This window comes from Saccostrea cucullata, unplaced genomic scaffold (genome assembly GCF_032062105.1).
Source record: "Saccostrea cucullata isolate Sc308-1 unplaced genomic scaffold, CSIRO_AGI_Scuc_v1 ctg6568, whole genome shotgun sequence".
NCBI classification, from domain to species: domain Eukaryota; kingdom Metazoa; phylum Mollusca; class Bivalvia; order Ostreida; family Ostreidae; genus Saccostrea; species Saccostrea cuccullata.
In genome coordinates this window covers 9,531-27,849 of record NW_026926700.1, presented here as the reverse complement: position 1 = coordinate 27,849, position 18,319 = coordinate 9,531, and the positions used below count along the sequence as shown (strand labels likewise).

The 18,319-nt window shown below is 32.2% G+C and overlaps 1 protein-coding gene across 1 annotated transcript; it reads left to right on the top strand.

Moving 5' to 3' along the window:
• The first annotated feature begins 7,751 nt into the window (after positions 1–7,751).
• Positions 7,752–15,610, top strand: LOC134272467 (uncharacterized). The gene is made up of 7 exons (XM_062754694.1): positions 7,752–8,505; positions 9,534–9,695; positions 10,914–11,207; positions 11,778–11,994; positions 12,148–12,157; positions 13,978–14,360; positions 15,376–15,610. Exons 1-7 carry the CDS (start codon positions 7,758–7,760, stop codon positions 15,410–15,412), a joined length of 1,851 nt encoding a protein of 616 aa, XP_062610678.1. The 5' UTR covers positions 7,752–7,757; the 3' UTR covers positions 15,413–15,610.
• Positions 15,611–18,319: the final 2,709 nt, after the last annotated feature.

The window sequence follows — 18,319 nt, the reverse complement described above, 5'->3', positions numbered from 1 at the left end:
GTAAATATTTAATGAATTTTTAATATTTTTTATAGGTAATTATATGGATTTTCAAAAAAAAAAATTACTTATTTGGGAAAAAAAAGAGAATAACTCTAAAATTTTGGTAAAACTTGTGTTTTTCACTATAAACATCAACGGTAAACGGAAAATATTTTTAAGACCCCCCCCCCCGACACAAAAATTCCTTTTTACAGGTACATGTAATATGGACTGTTATTTCACAAATTCATACCAAAGCATTTTGTGTTTCGCTGGGGGGGGGGGTATGTTTATTGACAAAAAACGACAAAAATGCTTATTTTCCGCCAATTTCAAAGTGATTTACAACTGATTTTTTGTACATTGTCCTGTCCACATATATTTCCCTTTAAACAGTTTAGTTCGTACATGATGCTAGTTTACATGTGTTACATCTTGTTAAATTTCAATTATATTTTAAATATTCTTTATATTTTCAAATTTTATTCATTCATTTATTTATTTTTCATTTATTTATTTACTAATTTATCTATCTGTTTAATATTTATAATTATTTATATTTATTTATTTTTGTTATTATAAGTTTATATCTTTTCTTGATTGTTTACTTTTACCGATTAAAATTTTCTTTTACACAGATAGAACCTTTTTTGGTTTCAGGGCTCGTTTGAAAGAACTTGCACATTATGGATTAATTGAGTTCACAAAATTTTTTATGCAGTGTGGGTGGAACATCGACTCAGACAGAGAATGGTTTCAAAATTTAGAAAATAGAGAAGAGTTCGGCTTTGGTTTTAATTACGATTTTATCGACTATATATCTCAGGTTACTCCTGAGAAATTTAAATCCCTTGCAACTGTGTTAAATGAAATTTTGAGAGAGCCAAAATCTCTACAAAACCTTTGCAGGCGTAAAATTCGGCATGAGCTTTCATTTTGTGGTCACAGTATTCTGCCACTAATTGATGATCTACCACTTCCAACAAAATTGAAATCTTACATGAAATTTGAAGATCTTGAAGGTCCAGGAGTGGAGGAAGTGATCGTACAGTACCTTACGTTTTTAACTTGATTTTGGCATGAAATATTACAACTTAATAAGATTCTTCATGCGTATTTTTAAGATATCTAATCCAATATTATTGGAAGGTAAATATATTTCATCTAATAATACAAATACATTGTACCTTTGTTTGAGGATCCTCTCTAGATACACTGATGAAAAATGCTTTTCTGGACTGTGAAGACATTAAATTGCGTTGTGTAGGATATTTTGAAATTTACCTATTAATAATTTCTGAAAATGATAGCGTACTCTTTTTCTATCTAGGGAATATATTTAAAGACAATGAATTTACTTACTCAAATGAAGAATATAGTTTACATGTAAATAATTAGTTTGCAAATGGTTACAGAGTCAGTCTATGTACACAAAATTACTCTGAAATTAAGGTGCAATACAGAGAAAATAACCACCATGGAAATTTCTTCAAGAAAATAAATGACAATTCAATACTAAAAGAGGAAGAGATCACTCTTTTTTCCTTTTTCAGCTCGAAGTGTAATTTTGAAGAGTTTGAAGATAATTAACACAGATTTTAAAAGACGCTAAGCATGTTACAACCCAAGTGATACATAGTCTGCACAGCATTCATCCTATAGATTGACTGTAATGCATGAAAAACTACAATCCATTTGTATTTGTACACGCTTTTTACCTGCTTTGTCTTTATTTTGATTTTCTATTCTGTATGAATGAAGAAAAATCGCAAGGGGTGTAAAATTAAAACCGATCAATCAATACTTCACTATTGGGAGAAGTTTAATTACTGGGTATTCTATACAGATTCTCGTATTTATACAGTATAACTTCTCTTAACCAGCTGGCTTGGTTTGTCTGAATTGCCGGATAAGAGGTGGCCGAATAATTGAAGATAAGCTATATACTATACTATAAGTACTTTATATGTAAAACCTTGACTTAAACAGCAAACTTCTACCAGCTAGAGTTCGTTTGTACCAAACTGAGTGAAGAGACGCAGAGGACTATGGACAGTTTGCTTATACATGTAATATTGTACATGCATTATGCATGAAGAAAATCGGCATTGTCGCATGCAAGTGTTTCATGTCACGAGGGTATTTTAACAGATAAATATAAGAAATTTTAAAAACAGATCACACAAATTTCAGTTTACTGAAAGAAAGGAACAATAAATTGGTTTGCGGCCGATTTTTGACGCTTGCGTCAATATGTTTCTTGTGATCCATTTAAAATGAAATGCAGCAATAAACCGGTACCTTCTTCACCTGCATATGGAGTATATATTTCTCAGTTGATCCGATACGCAAGAGCATGTTCTTCGTATGAACAGTTTTTAAAACGAAGTAAATTATTAACAAACAAGTTTATGAAACAAGATTATCAGCATTCTCGTTGAAAGACATCATTTCGTAAGTTGTATGGTCGATGCAATGACCTTGTTAGCAAATACAATTTATTATTGTCAAATGCTGACTGACGTTTTTCATACTAATTTTAAGTCCATTGTTTTTACATTGAATCCACGACGGATTTTTCCGTTCTTTCCCGATCATAACAAGGAGCACACGGCAGGTGTGACTGGAGGGTATGCTCACTCCTCCATGACACCTGACCCCACCTCTGAGTTTTGGAGGTCCGTGTTTCCTCTGCTTCTGTTTTGTATTGTTTTATGGAATTTGATATTAAATACTGCTTGTTATCTCAATATCCTTCATTTAAGATTACGCTCTATAGAAGAAAACATTTATAATCAATGTAAAAGCACTCACGCTTAATTGAAATTGCTTTATTTATTGTCTTTAATTATTCATAAGTGAAAAAACGAAAGGTAGTCAATAATAGATTTCGTAATATCAATTAAATTCAGCCCTAACAAGAAAGTGAAGTATACTTTATTTAAGTGTGTTTAAATACATGTAAAAAATTTAAATGAACATGCTACTTGCATATTTACATTTTTAGCTCACCTGAGCCGAAGGCTCAAGTGAGCTTTTCTGATCACATTTTGTCCGGCATCCGTCTGTCTGTCTATCCGTTCAGCTGTCCGTCTGTCTGTCTGTAACCTGTTCATATTTTCGACTTCTTCTCAAGAACCGCTGGGCCAATTTTAACAAACTTGCCACAAAGCATCCTTGGGTGAAGGGGATTCAAGTTTGTTCAAATGAAGGGCAACACCCTCATTCAAGGGAAGATAATTGCGAATTAATAAAAATTCGGTTTATGTTTTAAAAATCTTCTTCTCAGGAACCACTGTGCCAGGAAAAATGAAACTTATGGTGAAGCATCCTCAGGTAGTGTAGATTCAAGTTTGTTCAAATTATGACAGCCGGGGGTAGGACGGGGCCATAATGGCCGACCAAAGTTTTACATAGAAATATATAAGAAAATTCTTTAAAAAACTTCTTCTCAAGAATGACAAAGCCATAATTGATCATATTTATATGGGAGCATCCTCACGTACTGTGGATTTAAGTTTGTTCAAAACATGACCCCCGGAGGTAGATCGGGGCCACAATGGCCGACAAAAGTTTTACATAGAAATATTTAGGAAAATTCTTTTAAAAAACTTCTCAAGAATAGCGAGCCATAATTGATCATATTTATATGGAAGCATCCTCACGTAGTTTAGATTTAAGTTTGTTCAAAACATGACCCCCGGAGGTAGATCGGGGCCACAATGGCCGACAAAAGTTTTACATAGAAATATTTAGGAAAATTCTTTAAAAAAAACTTCTTAAGAATAGCAAGCCATAATTGATCATATTTATATGGAAGCATCCTCAGGTAGTGTAGATTCAAGTTTGTTCAAATCATGACCCCCAGGGGTAGGGCGAAGCCACAATGGCCAATCAAAGTTTTACATAGACATATATAGGAAAATTCTTTAAAAATTATCTTCTGAAGAATATAGCAAAGCCATGATTGGTCATGGGACTACTCTTGGATTTAAACTTTTCAATAATAAACCCATTTCTACTTTTTCCTAGCCACAGTGCTCAGATGAGCGATTTGGCCCGTTATGTAATTAAAAAAAATTTGATAAGATTTATTTGTTATTCACAAAGTTAAAAGAAAAACATTAAATACAACTTTATAAAAGTTTTTTTTGCAATTTAAGAAAGGCATTGTGGTTGTACATTCGTATCGTCAATTACAATTATAGATTTGAACCATTCACATGAGACAAATATTTCATAAATCTTAATGAATTTATAATGAAATTATTTGTTGCGTAAATTTTATAAATTCAGCATGCCTAAATACTATGTAATGATTGAACGAATTGTTAACAGGAACATATAAAAGATTTTTAAATTATCTTAACTTATAGATAAGATTTGACTTTCGAACCCCTTACCAAAGAATATGACGCAAGGAACTTAATATATGTTTTGTTATGAGTTTTTTAAGCAATTTTGAAAGGGGCGCAGACTATGAAAGAACGGCTGGTGCTCTCTACATTCTCCTTTAGGGGATTTACAATTTATCTTAGAAATTTAGGGGATTTACAATTTATCTTAGAAAAAGCCAACAAATAATTACTAATTTTGGTAAACAGCAAACCAAACCTTTTCTAAGATATAAGAACTTATTTTGGCAACTTTTTTTTACGGACCCGTGTGTTCCATTTTCAAATGTTCAACTAAAAATCGCAAACCTCTTGATATTTTGAAAACAAATGATTCCTTATAGAAACCTTAATGGACTTAAACTGGTGAAGATGTGACCTGTATAAATCATCAAACATTGTCTATTGAATTGAATGTACACTAAGCGGACTAATTAATTTCGGGAAAACCAAAACTTCACTCAAGAAGAGAATGTCTGGCCATGAATTAAAATAAATAATGGAGGCCATTAAAATTTCAATTCTTTTGACCGCTATATTCTTTCCTTGAGGGGTAGATTTTAAAAAGAAATATATATCATCAAACTAAAAGTCTAACTACGATAAATCCATTTGTAGACAAAGTAAAGAATGATGGATCAGAAAACTAGGCAATGCCTTTCCATATGGTTTGAACGATAACGTACATATAAATATTGCAGGGAATCTTTCAAGTTCACACTGCGCCAATGTGGTGTTTCTTAAACAAAACTCTAGTTGCTCACATTGTGCAGTGATAAGAGTGTGCGCTCAAAAGTCACAGAGTTATTAAGAAGCAGATCCTAACTTCCCTGATTCGATTCCTCTGAGGGACATGCAGACTGGTCATCGGGTAAGACCGAATAAACCGTGGCCTTGTGTCGCAGTAGGTGTTGCCACGCAGATGACCCCAACTGCTCAATTGTCTTGAGTACTAATTACAGGTATAAATTTGCAGTCCTCCACGACAAGTAGTGGCGTCTCCTTGTGAGTGAAAAAGTCTAGAGAGGGACGTTAAACAACAAACAATACACTTAGACGTCAGTGTAGTCATAAGCAACGATCGTACAATAACTAAATACACTAGACAAAATGACTAAAGCACCACCAAAGAAAATTAATATTTTACTTTTCAAGGTTTATAATACTAATATATGATTATGTTACTGTACTTAAATAAAAACAAAATTAGGCATTTAAATGTCTTCACTGAAACATAACTACTTTAAAATCACATATTTTGTTGGGTAAAATTTTCTAGGCTTGAAGAAAAATCTTGGTTTGTGGGGACTTGATTTCGTGGTTGGAGTATATTTTAGTAGTAATGTATATTAAATTTTACATTTCGTGGTAGTCATAAATTCGTGGGTCTCTCCTTGCATCGAAAACAACGTTATTTCACAGTACTAAGTTTAATGAAATGTAACCATTTCATAGAAAAAAATTATAGTAGAGCCCAAACCTTCCTGAAAGAATAAATTTTGTTTCTTCTTTGTGTTTGTCAGCATTTGACTTAATGATAAATTGTATTTGCTAACAATTTCATTGTATCGACCATTTCCATGCAGAACATTCGTCCTATTATGACCTATTCTACTTATTCTACCTATTCTACTTTATTGATACTCGAATCTTCTCTAGCTGATGATGCATGCAAATCATGGTACTTCTGTTTTCACCTCATCTGAGCTGAAGGCTCAAATGAGCTTTTCTGATCACATTTTTCTGACGTCTTTCTGTTAGTTTAGCTGCCTGCCTGTCTGTCTATTAACTTTGTTCAGAGCATAACCCCTTGTGTATAGTGGGATTACAATGGGGAATCAGAGTTTTACTTAGGAATACATAGTAAACATCTTCAAAAGTCGTATTGATGTTGACATTACAACAGCAAAGTCATGAATTATCCTTTTCATATGGAAGCATCTTCACATAGTATATAGTATTCATATTATATATATTTATATAATATATATATTAGTGACATACAGTGTTATTTCCAGTACTGACCCCGTGAGTAGGGTGTGACCGGTCGACAGGGGAAGTTCACTTCTCCATGTCACCTGATCCCATCTCTGATGTTTTGGAGGTCCGTATTTGCTCTGCTCCTATTTTGTATTGTTTTATGGACTTTGATATTGAATACTGGTCGTTATCTCCATATCCGTCATAAAGGCATCCGAGGAAGTGTAAAATTCAATGTTGTTCAAATCATGATCACCCCTCCGGGAAATGTATTACACAACTTTAAAATACATAGTCAAATATTATAACACATCATTTCAGATTCTATAAATAGTAACTCAAGTCTATATGCTGTTATATACTTAACATAGGCGTCGGAACCGGGAGGGGGGGGGTGGTTGTGGCTAGGGCGGACTTAGCCCCCCACTTTCTTGCAAATATATAGATAATATAGGCATTGAAAATTGGGGTTTACCTTTTTTATTGGTTTAGCTCCCCTCCAACTTTCAATTAGCCCCTCCTCCTTTCAATTTGCTTCCGATGCCTATGCTTAATCATGTGATTAAGTTTGAGCCGACCACTAGTTCCTATATGATAAGCGATGACATACATGTATATGCATTGAATAAAGATTCATGGTAATTTTGCTCCTAGTTAGGATTCTTTTACAACAAAAAGAAAATCGACCATAACGTAATTCACTGTAACGTAGTTCACGGACTTTACCTTTAATTCAAATATAAAACTAATTACGACAGTTTAAGGCATTTTCTATGTGTGATTTATAATGGGCACAAGTGTGTATCTCAGTCAGGATATTTGAAGTTCATAGCATTTAGGAACTGTGTGCAAGATCGCATAACGTAATTCACAATTATTAGGATCGGTCTTCACGTCCCACAGTAGGATTCGAACCCGTGACGTAAGGATCAACTCCTTACTTCGCGACTCTAGAGAAGACGCTGTAACCACTGCTCCGAGCGGGCGACAAATCTGTTTAGATACTAGAATCTGTTCTGTTGATGTTGTATGATAATCTTAAGTTTGCACTACTGTTCTTTTTGTATACCAGCCTAGTTTCGTGGAAGAAAGCACAGCCAGCGTTAAACAATAAATTAGCAGAAGGCCAGATTGTAGGTAAACTACGCAGAATATTTAGTTCCTAATTGGACTGCGTAAAAAGCTCAGACGGAATATCATTTCCATGGGTCAACAAACAAATTGAATAGTGTTTTTATGGGATGTTATGGGATGTTTATGTTATGGGATATGGATAATTATGCTACACTCGCAGAAAAATAATCAATACTTCAGTGCAGTCAGGTGCATTTGTACAAAGGTGTGAACATTGGGAAGATGTTTTCCCGTGTGCTTAATTTTAAAAAGTTCAAAAAGTCAAAGATGGACAAATTTCGCAAATCTGTTTGTGATAAAAATATGGACACTTTTCGAAAGAAGTGGAATCAAAGTGGATATATAACGTCTAGCGATCTAAATGTAGTCATTCGAATGGTATCAGAACAAGGGTTTGTTGAAGGACTCCGCTTCATAGTAAAGGAACGAGGTACAGAATGTCTTAATCTCGGAAAAGATCACGACGTGTTTCATGTTGCATGCAAAGCTGAACAAACAGAGGTTGTGAAGTTTTTGCTAGCCCTGGAGGAATTTGACAATACTACATTACTTAATAGTGAATTCTGGAACTGTTTATCCAAATGGTCTGAGGCAAATATAATCGAAGTTATAAGTAAATTACTAGAATGTGGAAACGTTAACATAAATAACACAACGATACCACCACGGCGCGTTTCCCTACTTTTTCATGCAATTGAAAATAGACGGAAGCTTTTAGCTGATTATCTTATTCGACAGGGAGCCGATGTTACATTCGTTGGTAAATTAGATGTGCTAGGAACTATCAGTTGTGCTTGCCTCTCGGCAATACAAATTCCATCTCTTCTTCCGGATTTACTGAAAAGGGGAGGGAATGCAAACGATATATATGATGAAAGTGGACTATCAGTTTTGATGTTGGCATTTAGAAATGATGCAGACCGGAAAACAATAGAAGACATTGTACGTGCTGGAGCGAATTTGAAATGGAAAGACAACTCTGGAAAAACAACTCTTTCCATGTTAACATCAATAGGTTTGAATCAGCCGATCGAGAAACGTGTTCTTTGTTTGTTTTCACCTATGTCCTTTAGCAGTCTTGTTTTTAAGATTTCTATTAAAATCCTTCTAAGATATTTTACTAAACAGCTTATCTCTATCCATAAAAAGAAGAAGACGGTTTACTTGAAACGTTTTTAAGATGTCTGTTGTACAGATTGCTTAAAATTCAAAGAATGCAACACCCATGACAAAATAATTAACTTTTTAAGAATGTCTATTTTTTCTTTAGTTTTTATTTTCTTTAAATTGTTCTCTTCAGTGGTGTTTTATAACATCTTTTAAAATTTTCTTTGAATCGCACTCTTCAGTGATGTTTAATAACTTCATTGTTATTTTACTGAATATAAAATGTTTGAAGAAAAATGCTTAGGGCTACATCTTCATCTGACTTTTCCATTAGACTACAGTGAACAATAGACTTTCTTCGAAAGAGCCTAAAACATTGACAACTCGTGTAACAGCGAGCATTGTCATGGTTGAAAACCTTTGCTTCTAAATGAACCTCAATGCCGAGTATGTATCGATTGGAAACCTGGTGTATGGTAACAACCCCCATAAGAGTGAAAAGATATTGAAAGGAACGTGAAGGAATTAAAATATAAATCAATAGATTAATATAAATGACAAAGAAGTTTAAATAAAGTTTATTCTCATAATTATCTTGATACATATTTTAAAATCAAGAATTACACAATACACCATTCGTTGTTATCATGTTTTTCAGATGCATCTATAGCTTCTCCAATATTTTATAATAAAAATTCCTCTTCGACTTTCACATTATCATATCTCTTTTTAAATGTAAATAGGTACATGACAGTTGTTTTTATACGTTAACGTGAATCATTCTAGAGGTAAGAAATGATATAGAGGAAAAAAAACTCATCGAAAAATTCTAAACTACCTGAAAAATTTATATGCGTTATGCACAGAATTTTTTGACAATCATTTTAGAAACTCGCATGTATTTTTAGCTGTAATCTCAATAATTGTTATTCACAGATCAGCTCTATGGTGTAATGGATGCTGGGGTCACAGTAGAGGAGATGGAGAAAATATATAATTTTGCTACTTTGGACTTCATCTTTTACGAGTGTGATCCTTTCAAAGACAAAGATATTTTTAGGATCAGGCGAAAAGTAACGTCAACCGATTTAGAGGAAGGTAAAGCTATCATTTAAGAAGCGTTTGTTTTTGCTGACTAAAATATAAACCTAAAGATGTACCACTATCTATCAAAATATCGAGTATTTTGATTTGCCCATGTTTGTTTTTTACATTATAATTTTTATTCTAAAAACTCTGAATGAATGCAGTAAGCATAGTTAGTCTTGCAGGAATAATTTCTTAGAGCAAATATGTTTTTCAAAAATTTCACAAAAACTGTAAACGTTTGAAAAAAAATTAAACAGAAAGCCATTGAGGCCAGTTCAGAGAAATATAAATTTTTATTGAGTTCAAACGCCTCTGAAGTTTTACTGGAAGAAATAATTCTTTTCTCGATGAATAGGGAAAACAGATCCGTTTGCATAATAATTTGAAATTAACTAAGAAATAAAATGAACAAAATTAGGAATTAAAAAGATAAAAGTCTTAACTTCAACTAGATTTGCATGGTAATTACTCACTGAATTGAAAGAATTCCCCGACATTCACTCTTTCCATAAAAGTTCATAAAAACATAGTTGAATTTGACCCTGGAGTTTTATAAACTTTTGGTAAACTTACTTTGACTATGAATTTGAACAATATGTGCTAAAGCTTTTATTTAAAAATTATCACATGTGTATTACCTACGATTTTTAGACTCCTGGCTTTTACTTTTGAGTGTGGCCTACATCTAAAAATAAATATTAATATCAACTTTTGATCAGTAACTGAAGTGTTTTAAATTTTAGAACAGTTTCTCTTTTGAAAAAAAATAATCTTTGCCATATTTTGGAATATTTGGGAATTGGGCTTTTATATTTTCATTGTATTCTTTGTGTCAAGACCTCTGTTGAATATAAACACTTTCGAAATCTTGACCTCCAAGAATGACCTTCATTTATAAAACTCTTACCCTTGGCCTTGAACTATCATAGGAGGCATCAGTTTTACACAAATTATAAGTTGTTTCTTGATCAATTGTTTAAAAAACAATTAAACAATGCCTATGAAGACTAAGAAGAAATTAAAAATATCATTTGCTAATATATAACAAAAAAACCCACTTTTAACAAATCAAACTACCAAACATAATAACAGTGTGTGAACATCTTACAATATCCTGATTTTTTTTTATAATTGAATCAACAATAATATTATCACATTAAAACACACCAAATAATGTTCAATGACTAACCGATTTAATGTTTGATTAAATATCTGTGATATCAAAAGGTTCCCCTTGCGAAGCTGCTCATCGCCTTCTGGATCTTGGAGCCAAACCACATAATTGCTTATTGAGTATGATGAAGATAGCCACAAACGATGATGTGTGGCTTAAGTTAGGAAAACGATTATTGGAATCTGGTGCTGATCCAAATGAGACATCGGCTAAAGGAAAATCTGTTATTTCAACTGCCATTAAACGAAATTTAGTTAACTTGTTAGAACTACTCTTAAGACATGGTGCCAACGTTAATTATATGGACTCTCGTCATAAGACACCGTTGGAATATGCTTGTCAATTATGTAAGAATTTAATCTATATTAGAAAATCTCAGAATATATAATAACATGTTAAGAATACAAGCAAAGTATGTCAACCTATAGTTAACAATATGATGTAAAAAAGTGATCCGAGGGAAAGATACTGTCAATACAGTTGTGTGTATGTTTATTGGCCATTTTCAGATCACTTCGTTATACTCTCATGTCAGAGTCATGTTAATATGAAGTAAAATATTACGAAAAAAATCATCTCGAAATAACGAGAAAATAATCTTGTTATTACGAGAAAAAATATAGGGAAATATGCTTGCATACAAACTTTCCCTTTACCGTCGATCCTTTCAAATGCTGTTTAAATAATGGTAAATCGAGGGATTTAAGATTATTTAAAACAATCTTTACTTTAATGACTTTCACTGTCGGAATAAATGGGGTGTGGGAGCAAGTGTCATCAAAAATAATTTTTTGTACTGAAATCAATCAAAAACATTGGATTTATCATGATATTTAACCATGAATCAAGTTTTATAATAATGAAGATTACCAAAATAATATAATTTAACATATATTTTGAACGATATTTATTTGCAGGCATTATCGACAGAGAATTCAGAATTGTTAGGAAGCTCCTCAAATATCCAGTTAAATGGAACGAATGGAATTTTGTCGATCATCTTCAGGTTGTATCAGTGAATGCTATTGCGCATTCTTCATGGTATAGCAGAAGTTATCACAAGCTCACATACGACTTGATAAGTGTTTTTGACTTTTTCATCGCCGGGGCAGATCTTATGAAAGAACGGTCTGGGTAATGGAATATTGATTTTAAATTGAACATCTCATTTAAAACCATAAACATAATCACTTAAATCAAGATAGGTTTTTTTTAAATACGATTTTGATACAAAAATAACCCTAGTAACTAATAGTACTGTAAAAGAAATACATGTACTATTCGCAGCAGCGAAAAGGTAAAAGCAGTCGGGTGTAACGATTACGAAAGGTTTATATACCCCAGTTCTGATATAAGTTGTAGGAAAATTAAAATTAATGGAGTACGCCCATTTCCGTGTCGTGTTCAGCTTCTAGACTTGTTTGCACATAATCTTGTATTTAATTACCACTATGCCCGAATCGTGTATCCTCTGAATAACATGCAGTAAAAAAAATATTCATTCAAACTGTCCAAGACTCAAAAATTCTTTGGTTTTGGTTAAAAATTTAATTAGGTTTTCTCTTCCATAATCTTTCGGAATTTGCCTTGAAGATTTTATAGGATTTCATATTCTTTCATATTACAACATGTAAATCGAAATTTGAAAATTTGATCATTTGTAAGGTAATTTTAAATAACTTTCGTTCAAGTAAGCCACATGCCAAATCTTTAATCCAAACTAGTAATATTTTTTTCCAGTTATGATGGAATTGAAAGAACTGCGAACGATAGTATTGTTCTCCCGTCTACCACCAAATCAATTTTCAAAAGTTAACATATTCGATGAATTTTTAATATTTTTTATAGATAATTATATGGATTTTAAAAAAATACTTAATTGGGAAAACAAAGAGAGATAACTCTAAAATTTTGGTAAAATTTTTTTTCACCATAGAATTTAACGGAAAACGGAAAATATTTTTAAAACATCCCCCCCCCTCCCCCGACACAAAAATTCCTTTTTACAGGTACATATATATATATATATATATATATATATATATATATATATATATATATATATATATATATATATATATATATATATATATATATATATATATATATATAAAATTTCTACCCCCATTTGTAATATGGACTGTTATTTCACAAATTCATACCAAAGCTTTTTGCATAAAAAAAGTCATTACCTTACTGTTTCACTGATGATTAGGCTGCTGATAAATGTTTTTTATCATTTTTCAACCCCCATTTGACCCCCCGGGGCAAAATCAAAATACCTCACTGAACATCTACCTGACAAAAATGCTTATTTTCCACCAACTCCAAAGCGAATTACAACTGAATTGTACATTGTCCTGACCACACATATTTCAGTTTAAAAGCAACGTTTACGAAAGGTTTATATACCCCTGTTCTGATATAAGTTATAGGAAAATAAAAATTAATGGAGTACGCCTATGTGTCGTGTTCAGCTTCTAGACTTGTTTGTTACATGTGTTACATCTTGTTAAATTTCAATCTACATTTTAAATATTCTTTATATTTTCAAATTTTTTGATTTTGTAAGGTAATTTTAAATAACTCATTTATTTATTTATATTTTTCTATGATTTAAAGTTTATATTGTTTATTTTTCAAAAGTTAACATTTTGATGAATTTTTAATATTTTTTTATAGATTTTATGGATTTAAAAAAAATTCCTTTGTTGGGTAAACAAAGAGAGATAACTGAAACTATTTATATACATATAATATGGACTTTTTGTGTTTCACTGGGGGATATGTTTATTGACCAAAAAACCGACAAAAATGCTTATTTTCCACCAATTTCAAAGCGAATTACAACTGAATTGTACATTTTTTACATGTGTTACATCTTGTTAAATTTCAATTACATTTTAAATATTCTTTATATATATTTTCAAATTTTATTTATTTATTTATTTATTTTTCATTTATTTATTTACTAATTTATTTATCTATTTAATATTTATAATTATATATATTTATTTATTTGTGTTATTTTAGTGAAGTTCATATCTTTACTTGATTTTTTACTTTTACCGATTGAAATTTTTTTTATAACAGAATTAGAACTTGTTTTGGTTTCAGGGCTCGTTTGAAAGTGCAAGTTATTTAATTGAGTCCACAAAATTTTTTATGCGCTGTGGGTGGAACATCGATTCAGACAGAGAATGGTTTCAAAATTTAGAAAATAGAGAAGAGTTCGGCTTTGGTTTTAATTACGATTTTATCGACTATATATCTCAGGTTACTCCTGAGAAATATAAATCTCTTGCAGCTGTGTTAAACGAAATTTTGAGAGAGCCAAAATCTCTACAAAACCTTTGCAGGCATAAAATTCGGCATGAGCTTTCATTTTGTGGTCACAGTATTTTGCCATTAATTGACGATCTACCACTTCCAACAAAATTAAAATCCTTCATGAAATTTGAAGATCTTGAAGGTCCAGGAATGGAGGAAGTGATCGTACGGTACTATGTTTTTACCAATTTTGGCATGAAATATTACTACTTAATAAGATTCTTCATATGTATTTTAAGGATATCTAATCCACTATTATTGGAAGGTAAATACGTTTCTTCTAATAATACAAATACATTGTACCTTTGTTTGAGGACCCTCTCTATACACTGATGAAAAATGCTTTTTTGGACTCTGAAGAAATTAAATTGCATAATGCAGGATATTTTGAAATTTACCTATTTATTTCTGAAAATGAGAGAGTACTCTTTTTATCTACGGATTATATTTAAAGATAATGAAGTAATGATAAAAAAAATCGCATTTACTTACTCAAATGAGGAATATACATGCAAATATTTCCATTTCTAACTTTTTTCTCTGTGATAACTGTTTAAAAGTTGGGGGAATTTATTTCTTGATAATTCTGCCGGAATGTAAATTAGGCAGGTCGATAGGTCAGCAGCTAAGGAGGCCTAATACGCATGCAAATCTCGTGCGCATCTGTCTCTGTGTCTGATGCTAAGGAGGCCAAACATGCATGTAAATCTCGTGCGGTTGCCTTTGTGTTTGACGTCAGTGTGTGAGGACTATTGAAATTGGCATGGAAGTCCTCGTGTAATTTAAATCGATTAGTTTACATTTTTAATGTCTAAGTCTACAATTTTATTTCACAATGAAATGGAAATATAAGGAATCACTGTCTAGTTTTGAGAGTATGCCAGGGACAACGACTATAATGGGAAACATGGGATAATTTTAGCATAACGGGCTTCGCCCGTTATGCAAATTATCCATGTTTCCCACTATTGTTGATGCCCTGACATACTCTCAGAGCTAGACAGTGATTTCTTAAATAAAGTTTGAAAATGGTTTTAGGGTCAGTCTATGTACACAAACTTACTCTGAAATTTAGGTGCAATACAGAGAAAATAACTACATGTATCATGAAATTTTTTCTTCAAGAAAATAAATGACAGTTCAATACCAAAAGAGGAGAGATGAATCTTTTTTTCCCTTTTTCAGCTCGAAGTGTGATTTTGAAGAGTTTGAAGATCCTTAACACAGATTTTAAAAGACGCAGAAGCATATTACAACTAAAGGCATAATTATATAGTCTGCACAGCATTCATCTTATAGAAAGACTGCATGAAAAGCTACAATCCATTTGTATTTGTACACGCTTTTTACTTGCTTTGTCTTTACTTTGATTTTCTATTCTGTATGAATGAAGAAAAATCGTAAAGGGTGTAAAATTAAAACTGATCAATCAATATTTCATAATTGGTAGAAGTTTAATTATTCTATACAGTTTCTTGCATTTATACAGTATAACTTCTCTTAACCAGCTTGCTTGGTTTGTCTGAATTGCCGGATAAGAGGTGGCCGAATAATTGAAGATAAGCTATTGTTGAGACAGTTTTCTTAAGGGGGAAGTGATGATGAATTTTTCAAAATAATCAGTTTTCAGGTGAAATTTTACCTATTGCTGTAATAAAAAAAAAAACACTTAACAAAACTTCTAAGTGTTCACTCTAATAAATGTATTCAATAAAACCTACTTTATTAAATGGAATGATATTTTCAAATTATTACAACAAATGAGTCTCCTCAACAATTGTTGAAAGAAAATCAAATATCACCGATGTTCTGTGACGAAGATTTTGCGGCATGTGTTTTGTGTAATCAGTATCTTTTTGTGACCATCAATTTTTAAAAACTGGTTTCACTAAAAAACACAAAACATTGGCAAAATGACCATTGAGAAAGAAGGGAAAGTCGTTGAAATATTGATATCTGGATCATCCTTACACCACCTTTACTCACTTTTATTTTATTTGTTAATTTTCCTTGATATTACATTTAGAAATTAACAACCAGTATCAAAAACCATTTAAACACATTTTTCTATAGGCTGTGCGTCATTTTCATCGCCAATTAATCACAATTTGAAAGCTTTGGACAACATTTAACCAAACCCGAAGTAACCTTGATCTTCTTCTGAGACTAATGTTTCGCGTCACACCAGGTTAAAAGAGTGTCAATTGTCCTTAAACAATCTTAGAAACATGAAAACAAACAATTTAATCGTAGGAAAATAAGAAATTGGTGACCGTAGCAGTCTAAATATCATCTCAAGCAGTCTGAATCATCCTTAAAGCGGTGTATTTACTTGCTAAAAGCCCATGGATATTAACCAAAAGGTCTCTGTGTGATGATGCATTGTCAAAACCCCGGATCTGAATCCCGTTAAACACATTTTGGATTTTTATAAGTAATGTCAACCCCCCTCCACACAATTTCAATAGTTTGGAAAGATTTATGAAGTAGGTGTGGCAGCAGATGGGTCAATCGCCTATTCAGGGGTACATGGTATCCAACAGTAAAGGATATCTTGCAGTAATTAGAGCGAGTGGTGGTCTTACTACATAGAGATTATTTTGTGTGAATTTTCATTTTGAGGGTACACCATTCCTTGAAAATTTGCTTAAAAATTCTGACGAGATACTTAATGAAATTCAAATCGAACTGAAATATGCATCATTAACCATGAATTAAAGAAATTATTTATTGTATGCATTTATTCTTTTATTCTTTAAAACTTAAAAAATGTTACGTGAACACTTAGAAGTTTGGTTCAGTGTACACATAAACATTTGCATACTTATCAGAACAAATTTTCAGGCAAAAAGTATTTGTTTACGAGTTTGATTTGAAAAAAAAAATTCAAGGAGTATCATTGCTTCCTAAAGTACCTTGCACAGGGTAGAAGAGATTACAAGGTAGGCACTGTTCACATTGATTTAAAATTGACTGCCACACAGTTTGAAAAAAAATGCTAGACAATATAATATAAAATTCTACAAAGTTTCCATATACTGCTGCCCACTTGACACGATACGCTTTGCAAGAACCACTGCATCGTTTATAAAAAAAACCCCACTACATCAAAGATTATGATCCATTTAAAATGAAATGCAGCAATAAACCGGTACCTTCATCACCTGCATGTGGAGTATATATATCTCTCAGTTGATTCGATACGCAAGAGCAGGCTCTTCCTATGAACAGTTTCTAAAACGAGGTAAACTATTGACAAAAGTTTATGAAACAAGAATATCAGCATTCTCGGTGAAAGACATCTTTTCGTAAGTGGTATGTTCGATGCAATGACCTTGTCAGCAAAAACAATTTATCATTGAGTCAAATGCTGAATGACGTTTTTCATACTAATTGTTAGTCCATTATTTAAGCACGGAATTGACGACGGATTTATCCGTTTTTTCCCGATCATGACAAGCACACGGCAGGTTTGACCGGTTGGCATCCCCCCTCCGGGAAATGTATTACACAACTTTAAAATACATGTACATGGTCATAGGTTAATGGAAGATAACTTAGATAGCTAAGCAGATTCATTTTTGTTCCAAACATGACGCCTAATTGTAGGATGTAGCTAAAATACGCGATCAAAGTTTGACAATTGAATATACAATATAGTAAAGGAGAAGATATTTGTTGATGAAAAACAACAGGACCATGTTGACTCAGGTGCGCGTTCTGGCACATAGGCATCTTGTCTTAAAAACTTTTTATCAGCTACCTGTACGTATCTCAGAAGATAATTTACTCAGTGTTGAATTAAGAAATCTTTATGCAGCTGCGAGCCAGGATGACTCAAATAAAACTATCCAGAATGTTAACTTCCTTTTTTGAATTAAAATATGCTCATATTGAATGACACTTCACATTGAATAGTGGTTTTTCACGGGGTGTTTAAAGTATTATTCTAAACTAGTAGAGGGAAAATCAATACTTCGGTACATTTAGGTGCATTCATACAAAGGTGTAAACATTGTGAGGATGTTTTCCCGTGTGCTAACCTTTAAAGTGAAGAAACAGTCAAAGATGGATAAATTTTATAAATCCATCTGTAATAAAAACATCGATACTTTTCGAAAGAAGTGGT